Below are 13,343 nucleotides of genomic sequence, written 5' to 3' on the forward strand. Positions count from 1 at the left end.
GCCAAACCACACCCCTTCCTTCACTTTCCGGCGTCTGCGCAGAGACGTAATGAAGTTTGTCCCGCGTCGCTGTCCGTCCGCTCTCTAGCTTTTCTGCGTGCGCGTGTTCCCGGGTCTTGGGTGACGGTAATGGCGTTCCTGTGTCAGCGGGACAGCTACGCCCGGGAGGTGCGGCCTTTTGGGAGGGGGATCTGATGCTGCCCCACCGACAGGACGGTTTGGGGAAGAGGGTGTGAGGAGATAGGCTTCAGTCTCCGAGTGGAGAAGGCTTGGAGTTTATTTTCTCATCTCTCTCTGCCCAGTTCGTCACCACCGTGGTCTCCTGCCAGCCGGCGGAGCTGCAGACCGATGGGAGCAACGGCAAGAAAGAAGCGCTGAGCGGTTTCCATGTGGTGTTGGAAGACACGCTGCTTTTCCCTGAGGGCGGGGGACAGGTACCAGGCTTGTCCCCTCAACCTGACCCAGTAAACCCCTAATTTCTTCGTCCTCGGGCGGAAATGCTCTCCTGTCCTTCTTAGCCGTAATGAATTCAGATGGACATTAGTTCAATTCATTTTATTATTCATTTAACTTTTTTTAAACCAATAAATACCTAGATACAACACACTCAGTATTATTCCAGTCTCCATAGATATAGGGGAACAAGACAGTGTGTTTGCATACATACTAGAGATAACCATTGCCTAGGCACAAATAATATAAATAAAAATAAAGCCAAGTAAAGTAAAAGAGTGATAGGATGCTTTCCTGAATAGGAGGCAAATTATTTCAGTATAATCCTAAATGAAGGGAGGAGTGACCATTGCAATTATCTATCTGATGGTGCTGGGGAAGGGCTAAGATTCTAGAGACAGTACAAAGGCCCTAGATGAGAATTAGCATAGTATGTGTGACAGGGACAGAAAAAGAAGCCCCTGAGGAGTTAAGGAAAGGTAGATGGGTTACAGTAGTAAAATAGAGGATAGCCATTTCTGTGTACTAATGGAGTAGAGACTAGAGGTGTGAACACAATGTAGGTAGGTACATTGTAGCCCTGTGCAGTGAAACACTTGAGTAATATCCCCTACTGGGAAGACTGAAGTAGGAGGATCCCTAATTTGAGGCCAGCCTCAGCAACTTATAAAGACCTTGTTTCAAAATTTAAATATAGGACTGAGATGCTGGGCATGGAGGTGCAAGCCTGTGATCCTAGAGACTCAGGATTCCAAGGCAGAAGGATCAAAAGTTCAAGGTCAGCTTGGGCAAATTAGAGAGACCCTGTCTGAAAAAAAAGGGCTGGGGATGTGGCTTAGTAGTAGAGTGCTCAGGGTTCAATCACCATTACTAAAAAAAAGTAAAAGCTGGATTGTATCTTAGAAGTAAAGTGCTCCTGGGTTCAATCTCAGTACCACAAAAAGAAAAAAAAAAAGGTAGATTGTGAACACAGAAGATTAGAACAGTAACACCAAAGGTTGGCATTATAGAAGAGATTTTTCTAGCAGGAATAATATCATAAAGGCAGCAAAGGCTGAAAGAATTTAAGTCTCTTTAGTCATACATAGTCTAATATGCTTGGACCCTATAGGGTATATTGATGACAGTCTAGAGATGATATTGATAAATTTATTGGTTCTTACACAGAGAAGTAACATGGGAGCTGGGGTTGTAGCTCAGTGGTAGAGTGCTTGCCTAGCACTGGGTTTGATTCTCAGTACCACATATTGAAAAATAAATAAATAATAAAAGATCCATCAACAACTGAAAAATATTTTTACAAAAGAAGTGACATGCAGGGCTGGGGATGTGGCTCAAGCAGTAGCGTGCTCGCCTGGCATGCGTGCGGCCCGGGTTCGATCCTCAGCACTACATACAAAACAAGATGTTGTGTCCGCCGAAAACTGAAAAATAAATATTAAAAATTAAAGAAAAAGAAGTGACATGTGAGATCATGTTTAATAGACTTGCAAGTGAGAAAGTTTCAGTTTCATATTAGTGTCATCATTATAGTAATTTTTTTCAACATGGAGGTTTCCTGATCTGCTAAAGGAAAATCTGTAACTTCAGGTATCTGTAGAAGGTCTTGTTTTAGACATCACTTCTTTCAGGAAATCCTCCTTGATACCCCAAGACTTAGGTCTCTTTCTTTTCAGCTTCTCTAACACCATGTATATTTAAATTCTGTGGCAATTTGTAGATCTTATTGCAGTTGACTGCATGTCTGTGTTCTTCTGTAGACTCTTAAATTCCCGGAGGGATCCCTATTGTTTACATTGTATTCTTGGGCTGGCACAGTATCATAAGTACTTGGTACTTTTCTAAATGAATGAATATTGTTGAATCTAATTCTAGCAGCAGTGCAGAAGATGGAATGGTTGGAGGCTGGGAAATTCACATAATTTTAGAGACTATCAAAGATAAAAATTTAGGCTGGGCATAGTGGCCCATACCTATAATCCCAGTGACTCAGGATCTTGGGGCAGGAGGATCATAAGTTCAAAGCTAGGCTCACCAACTTACGTCCTGTCTCAAAATAAAAAATATGAAAAAGGACTGTGGAAGTGGCTCAGTGGTTAACACCCCTGGGTTCAACTCCTGGTACCAAAAAAAAAGGAAAATACACACCTATAATGCCAGTGATTCAGGAGGCTGAGGCAGAAGGATTGCAAGTTTGAGGCCAGTCTCAACAAATTAGGCCCTAAGCAACATGGTGAGACCCTGTCTTAAAAAATAAAAAGGACTGGGGATGTAGCTCAGTAAGTGTCCCTGGGTTCAATCCCTCATTAAAAAAACAAAAACAGGGGCTGGGGATACAGCTCAATTGGTAGAGTGCTTGCCTTGCATGCACAAGGCCCTGGCTCTTCAATCCCCAGCACCACAAACAACAACAATTAAAAAAAAAAAAAAAAAACCAAAAAAAAATAAAAACCACTAAACGGTGAAAACAGTTAGGATAGGGCTGGGGATGTGGCTCAAGTGGTAGCATGCTCGCCTGGCATGCGTGCGGCCCGGGTTCGATCCTCAGCACCACATACAAAGATGTTGTGTCTGCCGATAACTAAAAAATAAATATTAAAAGATTCTCTCTCTCTCTCTCTCTCTTTAAAAAAAAACAGGATAGTTTCTTTGGGTTTTACTAAAAATCAAAAATCTTTATTGCTATACTTACAGTCTCTTTCTGTTTGAATTCTATTACTCTGTCCTGAAAAATAAAATATATGTGTTCAGAGTAAGGAGGACAGAGAATCCTTTTGGAATAAAGTGGGCCTACCTCATTGGGCATTGCCTTCTCCTTCTTTAGGGAGGTCAAATTTAGGGTCTGTCTCTCATAAACTTTTCCTAGATGGTCTTTGTATCTAGGAGGTATGGTGAGCCCTGTCTTCTCCTTGATTACTTCTTTTCCCCAGCCTGATGACCATGGTACAATCAATGACATCTCTGTACTGAGAGTGACCCGCCGGGGAGCCCAGGCTGATCATTTCATACAGACACCTCTGGCCCCTGGAAGCCAGGTTCAGGTCCAGCTTGACTGGGAGCGGAGGTTTGATCACATGCAGCAGCATTCAGGTAAGTGAGGCAGGATGTGGGACATTTGGAGTGCAGTTGCCATGTATGAGACTGTCATGATGATTTGAGATGCGGTTTGGATTCTCTAGGAGTTAACCTTTTGGAAGAGACAGAATCAGCTCTGATTCAGGCAGAATATTATATGTTTTAAAAGCAAAATGAACAATTTAAGTAAAAATATCAGACTAATTGCTGGTTCTAAGTATTACCAATTTCCAACTTGATATTTCTACCTGAATGTCTCACAGGCTTTTCAAACTCAAAATGTCCATCCTTGTTTTCCATCAGGATCCTGTATGTTTAGTCCTGGGCTTCTGTGTCTACTATGCCTGGCTGCATAAAGTTTTTCAAAGGCTTCCTTTAGTTCTTTGTGTAAAGCCAAATTTCAAATCCTAGAATTTGTTCCAGATGCTCTTTTGGGGATAGCTAATCAATCACTAAGTTCTTTTGGTTTGCCTTCTAAATATCTTTTCACTTTGTTTCATTGTCAAAGTAATCATCCTAGACCCAATTTTCACTGTCTTGGCCCTAGACCTTTGCACATTCAATCTTTCTCTGCCCTACCCTGTTTTCCACACAGCAATCAGAACAACCTTTATGGTTTTTTTTTTTTTTTTTTTGTACTAAGGATTGAACCCAGGGTCTTCCACATAGTACAGAGCAATCTGTTTTATTTTTATTTTTTCAAGGTACTGGGGATTGAACCCAGGGGTGCTATACCACTGAGGTATATTTCCAACCCTTTATTTTTCTATATTTTAAAAAAATTTGAGACAGGGTCTCAGTAAGTTGCTGAGGCTGTCCTTGAATTTGCCATTCTCTTGGCTTGGCTTCCCAAGTCACTGACTGGGATTATAGGTGTTCACCACCACTCCAGGCTAAGAACAGTCTTAAAAAAGGAAATGTGGGGCTGCGATTGTATGTAGCTCAGTGGTGAAGAGCTTGCCTCACATGTATGAGGCACTGGGTTCAATCCTCAGCACCACATAAAAAATAAATAAAGTTATTGTGTCCATCTACAACTAAAATTTTTTTTTTTTTTTAAAAAAGGAAATGTGGTTGTGTCAATCCTTTGATTAAAGTTTTCTTTTCATTTCTTTTTCCTTTGGGGTGGGAGTGATGTTAGTGGGAATTGAAGCCAGGACTGTACCACTGAACTATATCCCTAACCTATTTTATTTTTTATTTTGAGAAAGGGGCTTGCTGATCCTCCATGCGCCACTATGCCTAACTGCTTAAAGTTTTTCAAAGGCTTCCTTTAGTTTTTTGTGTAAAGCCAAATTTCTCATGGCCTACAAATCTCTGCTGTGGCTGCCCTTATCTACTGCTCTAGCCTCATCTGGTACCTCTCTCCCTCTTGCGCTGTATAACCCAGGAGTGCTTTACCATTGAGTTATATCCTCAGCCCCCCTTTTTAAATTTTTTTTTTTTTTTTTTTTTTTGAGACAGGGTCTCACTTTGTTGCTTAGGGCCTTGCTAAGTTGCTGAGGCTAGCCTTGAACTTGTGATCTTCCTGCCTCAGCTTCCTGGATTGCTGGGATTACAGGTGTGTGCTACCATGCCCAAATGGTATTGGGGGTTGAATGCAGGCCTTGCACATGCTAGGCAAATGCTCTACCATTGAGTTACATCCCAATCCTATTTTATGTATCTATCTAACTATCTATCTATCTATTTATTTTTTTGAGGTGCTTGGGATTGAACCCAGGGCCTTGTGCATATGAGGCAAGCACTGTACTAACTGAGCTATATCCCCAGCCCATATTGTATTTATTTTTTAATTATTGTTATTATTATTATTATTTTATTTTTTGGCAGTGCTGGGGATTGAACCCAGGGCCTTGTGCATGCAAGGCAAGCACTGTACCAACTGACCTATGTCCCTAGCCCAATTATATTTTATTTTGAGACAGAGTCTTGCTTTGCCCAGGCTGGCCTCCCTTTGTTAGCCTTCCAAGTGGCTAGGAAAACAGCCATGTGCCACTAGGCCCAGCTTCTTCAAGGGCTTTGACAGTCTTGTTCCTTCTTCCTTCATAGTTAATTCTTTCTCCCCTTCTTTCTCCTCTCTTTCCTTATTATCATTATCATCAATTAAGAATGCTGCTGCATCTCTGATGTCAAGCCCTGTACTTTGTCTGTGGAAGGTACTCAGTAAATATATGTTGAATGAATGAATATTACACATTGAATTTGAATTCAAATCCTGCCTCTGATAAGCTATGTTGCCTTGGCAGATTCTTGTGAAATAGCATGATAATACATCTTGTAGAATTCTTGTGATGGTTTTCAATAAAATATCTAAAGTGATTAACTGGGTATTCAACAAGGAGAATTTCTGTGATATATCATTTTGGGAATATGTGGCTGTCTGGGTTTTTCATTTTTCTTGTGTCTCTTGCTCCATTTGCTTAGGGCAGCATCTCATCACAGCAGTGGCTGACAGTCTATTTGGGTTGAAGACAACATCATGGTGAGCAGGAGGCATGGGACTAACTGTAGGGCATTGATACTAGCTAGGTCTGTTCCCTATAATAGGTTGGGAATAGGAGGATAAAAGAAAGGGTAGTCTTCTAAATTGGCTGTGTTCTCCTATTCTTAAAGATTGTGGGGAGGACTGACCTGTGTTTTTTAATGGTGAGAGAAGAGACATCTGCCTTTGCTTGGGAAAGAACATGGACTTTGGAGCTCAGAGATCTAGAGGGTGAACCCGCCCCTACCACATACTGGCAGCATGACTTTGATCATATTTCTTGTTAACCTTTACACCCATAAAGTAGGAATGACAATTCCCTACCTTGAGGGATTTTTGTGAGGATTAAATAAAATAATTTATATGAGCATTCTTTTGCAAACTTTTTTTTTTTTTTTTTTTTTCCCATATTAGGGATTGAATCCAGGGCCTCACACAAACATGCTGTACTGCTGAGCTACATCCTCGGCACTTTCTCTTTTTTGAGACCAAGTCTTGCTAAATTGCCCAGCCTGCCCTCAAATTTTTGAGACAAAGTCTTGCTAAATTGCCCAGCCTGCCCTCAAATTTATGATTCTCCTACTCTAGTCCCCCGAGTAGCTGGGATTAAATAGATATGTGCCACCATGCCCAGGACTTTGTAAACTTCATTGTTGTAACATCCTGTGACCACTCGCTCTCTTCTGGCAGGGAGTTAGGGAGACTCCGGAGTGTAATTGAGCTGGACAGCCCCTCTGTGACTGCAGAACAAGTAGCTACCATTGAGCAGAGTGTCAATGAAAAAATCAGAGATCGGTTGCCTGTGAGTGTGCAAGAACTGAGCCTGGATGATCCTGAGGTGGAGAAGGTGAGGGGAGAGGCAGGGGCCTGCCTTCTGTTGAATGGCTTTCCAAGGTCTCATCAAAATTCAGACAGCCCTTCTCTCTCCCCTCTATTCCAGGTGAGAGGCCGGGGATTACCAGATGATCATGCTGGACCCATTCGAGTTGTTACCATTGAGGGTGTTGATTCCAACATGTGCTGTGGGACTCATGTAAACAATCTCAGTGACCTTCAGGTAGGTGTGGAAGGACTGTTGAGTAGTTTCAGGAGAGATTATTGGGGCCTAGGGGATTACAACAGGGCTGGGATTGGTAGAGGGGTCAACTAAGGAGTCCTAAATGGAATCTTCTTCATTGCTTTAGAGCTGGGGAGGAGTTCTAGGTCTCTTCTGTCCCCAGGTCCCAAGACCCACTGTGGTTTATCCATGTTTGTGTGTGTTATCCCCTTCATGTAGGTCATAAAGATTCTGGGTACTGAGAAGGGGAAAAAGAACAAAACCAACCTGATATTTCTGGCTGGGAACCGGGTGCTGAAGTGGATGGAAAGAAGTCATGGAACTGAAAAGGCACTGACCACTCTGCTTAAGTATGTCCCCTTTAGTTGCTTCCTGTTTCTCAGGTCCTGGACACCTTGGGGCTTAGCTCTCTTATCTAAGATAGACAGATTAAGTTCTTACTTCTAGGAAACAATAAAGTGCTTTGGATAATAAACCAGAGCCACACAAAATGGTTGTTCCTTTGTATCCTCTCTCCCACTTGCCTAAGGGGACTCCTCAATATATTCCCAGATCCCTATCAGGCATTATTAATTTATACCCCCAATGCTGGATAACCAGTTTGGCTAGTCTTCACTGACCTTTCTTTGCAGGTGTGGAGCAGAAGATCATGTGGAAGCAGTGAAAAAGCTCCAGAACTCCTCCAAACTCCTACAGAAGGTGATTTATTCTTTAGAGAGTGAAAAGGGCCTAGGATCTGCCTATAATAGACTCTAGATTCAGCCCCGGGCCTAAGCAGGGGACTTAGATGGGGTTTGTAGAAGGGGATAGTGAAGGGAGAATGAGGCGGAAGAAAGGTGGTGTTCTCTTGTGTTATCCTTTTTATCTGTCTACTTATCACATCCATTTCAGAATAACCTGAATCTTCTCAGAGACCTGGCTGTGCACATTGCTCATTGTCTCAGGAATAGCCCAGACTGGGGAGGTGTGGTCGTACTACACAGGTAAGAAATTAGGAGCTAGAGAGAATGCAGAAGGCTATGTTGGGCTTCAGCTCAGTATCTCCCCTATGTGCAGGGCACAGTAGGAGGTGGATTGCTCACTGGTATCCTCAAGGCTGAATAGACCCGTAGGCCCTAAAGAAACCAGATTTTCTGGGTTTGATCATAGCACCTTTACTGTAACCTTGTAACATTCATTAACACCTTCCCTCTCTTCCTTCACCAGCTAATAGATCTCTTATTCTGGTGAATCCTATTTAAGGGAGACAAAAACAAAACGCTTCCCTTATTTCTGAATTGCTAAGGCTGAGAAAGATATTTTGGTGGCCTTCAGTCAGAACTCTCTCTTTGCTAAGGGGTCTGGGACATTACATGCTGAAACAGGCGCAGTGAGAGCAGCCTCATGAGGAGCCAGGCTTCCTGCAGTTTTACAGCAACCACTCCAGCCTGGATCTTATGTCTGTGTCCTTTGTCCTAGGAAGGAGGGCGATTCTGAGTTCATGAATATCATTGCCAATGAAATTGGGTCAGAGGTAAGAGGAATATGAGATTCTCTACTCTGCCCTAAGTAGGGACCTAGGGACATACAACTGAGGAATATTAATTTAGCTGAAGTTCCTCCATATTAACACTTGAAGAGTAGGGAACAGAAATTCATTCAGTACTATTTTGTTAGTGCTATCTTAGGAACCAAGCTCTGTTTTAGGTGTTGAGTTACATCTATGCTCTTAATCTTTCTGGGGCTATGACATTTATCAGCTTCTGCTCCTTTTATCTGAGCTTTAGCTTCACAGAGCCATCCCATTTGTGTGTGCTGAAATATAGGGTAGCTGGGTATGGTGGTACATGCCTGTAATCCCAGATACTCAAGAGGCCGAGGTGGGAGGATTGCAGGTTTAAGGCCAGCCTCAACAACATAGGGAGACCTTGTCTCAAGAAAAAGAGTGGGGGTGGTTTGACAAGCCTTTTAAAGGCAATCCCACCCATGTTGTTCTGCTTCTGGCTTCACTTACTCTTCCTCATTCTGACAGTCTATAGCTTAGAGATTGTAAAGTCTCTCTTTCACAATAACTCTAAAACCTTTTTTTGGAATACCTTCTGTGGGTCAAGCATTGTATATTTCTCTCTTCATAATTCTTCTGTGTAGACAGTACTGATTCTTAAGGGGCTTACATTCTAGTGTGGGAGACAAATGTGTTTATCTACATTTATAATTTGAATGATAAATACCAGATGCAGGGAGGCGCAGTGGCTCATGCCTGTAATCCCAGTGGCTCAGGAGGCTGAGGAAGGAGGATTGCAACTTCAGAGCCAACCTCAGCAAAAACAAGGTGCTAAGGCAACTCAGTGAGACCCTGTCTCTAAATAAAATACAAAATAGGTCTGGGAATGTGGTGAGTTCCCCTGAGTTCAATCACTGGTACCCCAAAAACAAAAAAACACAGAGGCAAAAGAGCACATTATCTGAAAGGATGGGGAGGCTACAGTGGAGGAGCCTTGAAGATTGCTTAGAGGTCATCAGACAGACAAGGGAGCAGAGGCAGCCAGGCAGAGGAAAACATGGTGATTTAGGCAGTAGCAGCCCAGGGTGCTTGGTGGGCAGAAGGTTGGAGAGTTGATGGGAGTCAAACTGTTAGAAATACCAAGGTGCTGAGCTGGGAATGTGACTCAGTGGTAGAGTGCTTGCCTGGCATACATGAAGCTCTGGGTTCAAGTCCCAGCACTGAAAAAAAAAAAAAAAAAAAAAAGGAGAGAAATACCAAGGTGCTTCATGAAATAAAATGTGCTCAAAAGAAGACAGCAAGAATTGCTCTTCTGGGGCTGGGGATGTGGCTCAAGTGGTAGCGCGCTCGCCTGGCATGCGTGCGGCCCGGGTTCGATTCTCAGCACCACGTACAAACAAAGATGTTGTGTCCGCCGATAACTAAAAAATAAATATTAAAACACTCTCTTTCTCTCTCTCTCTCTCTCTCTCTCCCCTCTTTCACTCTCTCTTTAAAAAAAAAAAAAAAAAAAAAAAAAGAATTGCTCTTCTGCAGAAGGGTGTGTCCCCAGAAGGAATCTTGAGGGGCAAGTACACTTGTGCGGGGAGTCCCCCTGCTTTTGTCCCTAATGAAGTACTGTCCCTTGCTCTGATAGAACAGTTCAGGGTTATAATCTACACATTAGCTAATTTTAAAATGGTAGTGGGGTGGGGGAAAGGGAAAGGCTATAATAAAAATGGCTACAGTTGGATCCAATTAAGGCTAAATGCTATATTCTGAAAATGGACTACTGAACTTTCTTTTTCACAAGACCACAAAAGGCATATTATGCTTGGTCCTGGTTACCAGCTTTCTGCCTCCTACTTAATGATTAGCATAAATATTTTACTCTCAAAAAGTTTCTTGGCATTAGTGAAAAAGGTGTGGAGGGGCTGCATCATCATTCATCAGCAGCATCACTGGTGATTTAAGGGGAGATATCTGTTTTTGGGGTTTTGTTTTTTGTTTGCTTGCTTTGTAACTGGGAATTGAATTCAGAGGTACTTTACCACTGAGCCACATCTTCAGGTATGCATCACTGTGCCTGTCTGATGGGAGATATCTATCCTTGGAGACAGAGGAAAGTCCAGGGTTTAGGGGAGTTGACCCCACATATGCTCACCTCTTTGCTTTACCTCCTAGGAGACCCTCCTCTTCCTAACTGTGGGAGATGAGAAAGGTGCTGGGCTCTTCTTACTGGCAGGGCCAGCGGAGGCTGTGGAAACCCTGGGACCCAGGTAATGCTATATAAGTTCTGATGCTACATGGACTTTCTTGTGTGAGAGGAAGAACATGTAAGCTAGTAATTTAATAATACTGCTCTGTACCTATTAATAGGGTTTTCATATCTGCCATCTCCTTGATTCATATTGTAGACACGTGAGGTATGCTGAGCGGAGATGTTATCACCACTACCACTCCTGGTTTGACAGATGAGGCACCTTGTATCATGTGCCTGAGGTCTCACAGTTAAAGTGGCAGAACTGAGACTTGAACCCAGCTCCTTTGGCTCCAAATTTCCTGTGCTTATATATTTTCTTTTAGAAATTTAGATTCCAGTTGGACGAAGAGGCAAACACCTGTAATCCCAGCTACTCAAGAGGTCACCCTCAGCAATTTAGCAAAACCAGTCTCAAAAAATAAAAAGGGCTGGAGATATAGCTTAGGGGTAGAGTGCCCCTGGGGTTTGATTCCCAGCACTGTAAAATAAATAAATAAATAAATAGAAAAAAAATGAGAACTTTGTTGGATATGTTTCTATTTTAAATTATGTATAGATTATATATCGAAATATATAACCCAAAATCTTTCTGGCATTTGGGGTTTTCAGAGTCCTTACTAGCTCTGGAATATGTGTTCATCAAAAACATTGAAGGACCATGTAAGAATTTATAGTAGAGATTAGTAACAGGCAGCTGTATGTGGCATACAGACTACTTTGGCCTGGCCTTGTGAAGTGTTTTAAATTTTCAGATTAGTTGCTACTTTTTTTTTTTTTTTTGTACTGTGGTTTGGATTTAGGGGTGCTTAACCACTGAGCTTCATCCCCAGTCCTTTTCTGTACTTTATTTTGAGACAGGTCTCACTCAGTTGCTGAGGTTGGCCTTGAACTTTTGATCCTGCCTCAGCCTCACAAGTCACTGGGGATCACAGGCATGCACCACTACACCCAGCAGTAACTCTGGGTCCACACACCTACATGATAGTAGCTATGAGGAACTGAGCTGCCATACTCCCCAGATAGCACAGGACTTTCCAGTTTGCCACCATCCCCACCTCCCTCCTAGCTGTGTCACTGCTGCTCTCCACAGCAACCCCTTGTCCCTAGTATATACTCATCCTACTCCCTGGAGATTACCATAATTTATTTTGCTTCCATGTATAGACATGTTTCCAGCTATTTGTTTTTCTTTTCTTTCTTTCTTTTTTTTTTTTTTTTTTTGTGATTCTGGGGCAGTTATTTACTGTTATAGCAAACTTGGTACATATCGTGTACATGTGCAAGTATTATGAATTTTTTTAACTCTTTAAATTGACTTTGACATATATGTTTTTGGCATATAGTGTGATAATACAGGTATACAATGTGTGATTGATCAAATCAGAGTAATTAGTGTTTCCATAACTCTAAACATTTGTCATTTCTATTGGGAAACTTAGAACTCCCCTCTTCTAGTGCAGGTTTTTTTTTTTTTTTTGGTGTGTGTGTGTGTGTGTGCAAGTATTTTTTTTATTTTTGGTGGTCCTAGGGTTAGAACCCAGGGCCTTGTACATGCCAGGCAAGCACTCTAACACCTGAGTGATAGTCCCAGCCCTGAGCAGGTGTTTTTAAGAAGGACTTCTAGAAATTATTATTCTTCCTCCCCTAGATCCCAGGGCCGCCCTTGTGTTTTTTGTTTTTTCCCTCAAAGACCAGCTCTCTGACTGCATCTCTGTTCCTCAGGGTGACTGAGGTCCTGGAAGGCAAAGGAGCAGGGAAGAAAGGCCGCTTCCAGGGCAAGGCCACCAAGATGAGTCGGCGGGCAGAGGTGCAGGCGCTTCTACAGGACTATGTCAGCACGCAGAGTGCTGAGGAGTGAGAACTCAGAGTGCCCACTCCCTCTGACCGTGGAAGGAGTCTCTTGGACAATAAAATAATGTGACTCAAAATGGTTCTATTACCACTTAAATTTATATGACTAATTTGTACAGTATCCTCCAGTGTGCTTGTGTGATTAGCATCTGTTTGTGAATAAACAGTTTTCTGATTTGGTGCCTATTAGGCATAACCTACATGAGTGGGCATTATGTTGATGACATGCTAATTTGTCTAAGCCTAGCTGAAACCTTTGTTTTTTGAGAAACAAATTGTCTACAGAGAATACAAGTCTTAGTCTCATTCATATCTCCTTGATTGCTTTTCTTTCTTTCTTTTCTTTTTTTCCAAATATTTGTTTACTTGTATTTTGGTACTGGGGATCAAACATAGGGCCTTGTACATACTAAGCACATGCTCTGCCACTGAACTACACCCCTAGTCTTCTATTTTTTTTTTTTTCTTATTCTTTTGCTAGTGTTGTAATTTAAAACTAAAAGGTATCAATGACTTTGCAAATATGTCATGAAATCACAAAACTGTGAAGTAGTAAGGTGTTGTTAGGCTACAAAAGGATATACCTTGCACAATACAAAGACAGCTTGTGTGGCAATATTAATATTAGACAAACTCAACTTTTTAAAAAAAATATTTATTTTTTTAGTTGTAGTTAGATACGAAATCTTTATTTTAT

General features: G+C 42.0%; 1 protein-coding gene across 1 annotated transcript; it reads left to right on the forward strand.

The window, feature by feature from the left end:
- Positions 1-81: 81 nt before the first annotated feature.
- On the forward strand, positions 82-12,958 carry Aarsd1 (alanyl-tRNA synthetase domain containing 1). Its single transcript, XM_076869914.2, has 12 exons — positions 82-168; positions 303-434; positions 3,384-3,543; positions 5,956-6,013; positions 6,704-6,860; positions 6,954-7,070; positions 7,290-7,420; positions 7,703-7,769; positions 7,962-8,053; positions 8,529-8,583; positions 10,717-10,811; positions 12,518-12,958. The coding sequence occupies exons 1-12, from the start codon at positions 130-132 to the stop codon at positions 12,651-12,653; spliced, it is 1,239 nt and encodes a 412-aa protein (XP_076726029.2). The 5' UTR covers positions 82-129; the 3' UTR covers positions 12,654-12,958.
- The last annotated feature ends 385 nt before the right edge of the window (positions 12,959-13,343 follow it).

This window comes from Callospermophilus lateralis, chromosome 11, assembly GCF_048772815.1.
Source record: "Callospermophilus lateralis isolate mCalLat2 chromosome 11, mCalLat2.hap1, whole genome shotgun sequence".
Classification (NCBI taxonomy): Eukaryota; Metazoa; Chordata; class Mammalia; order Rodentia; family Sciuridae; genus Callospermophilus; species Callospermophilus lateralis.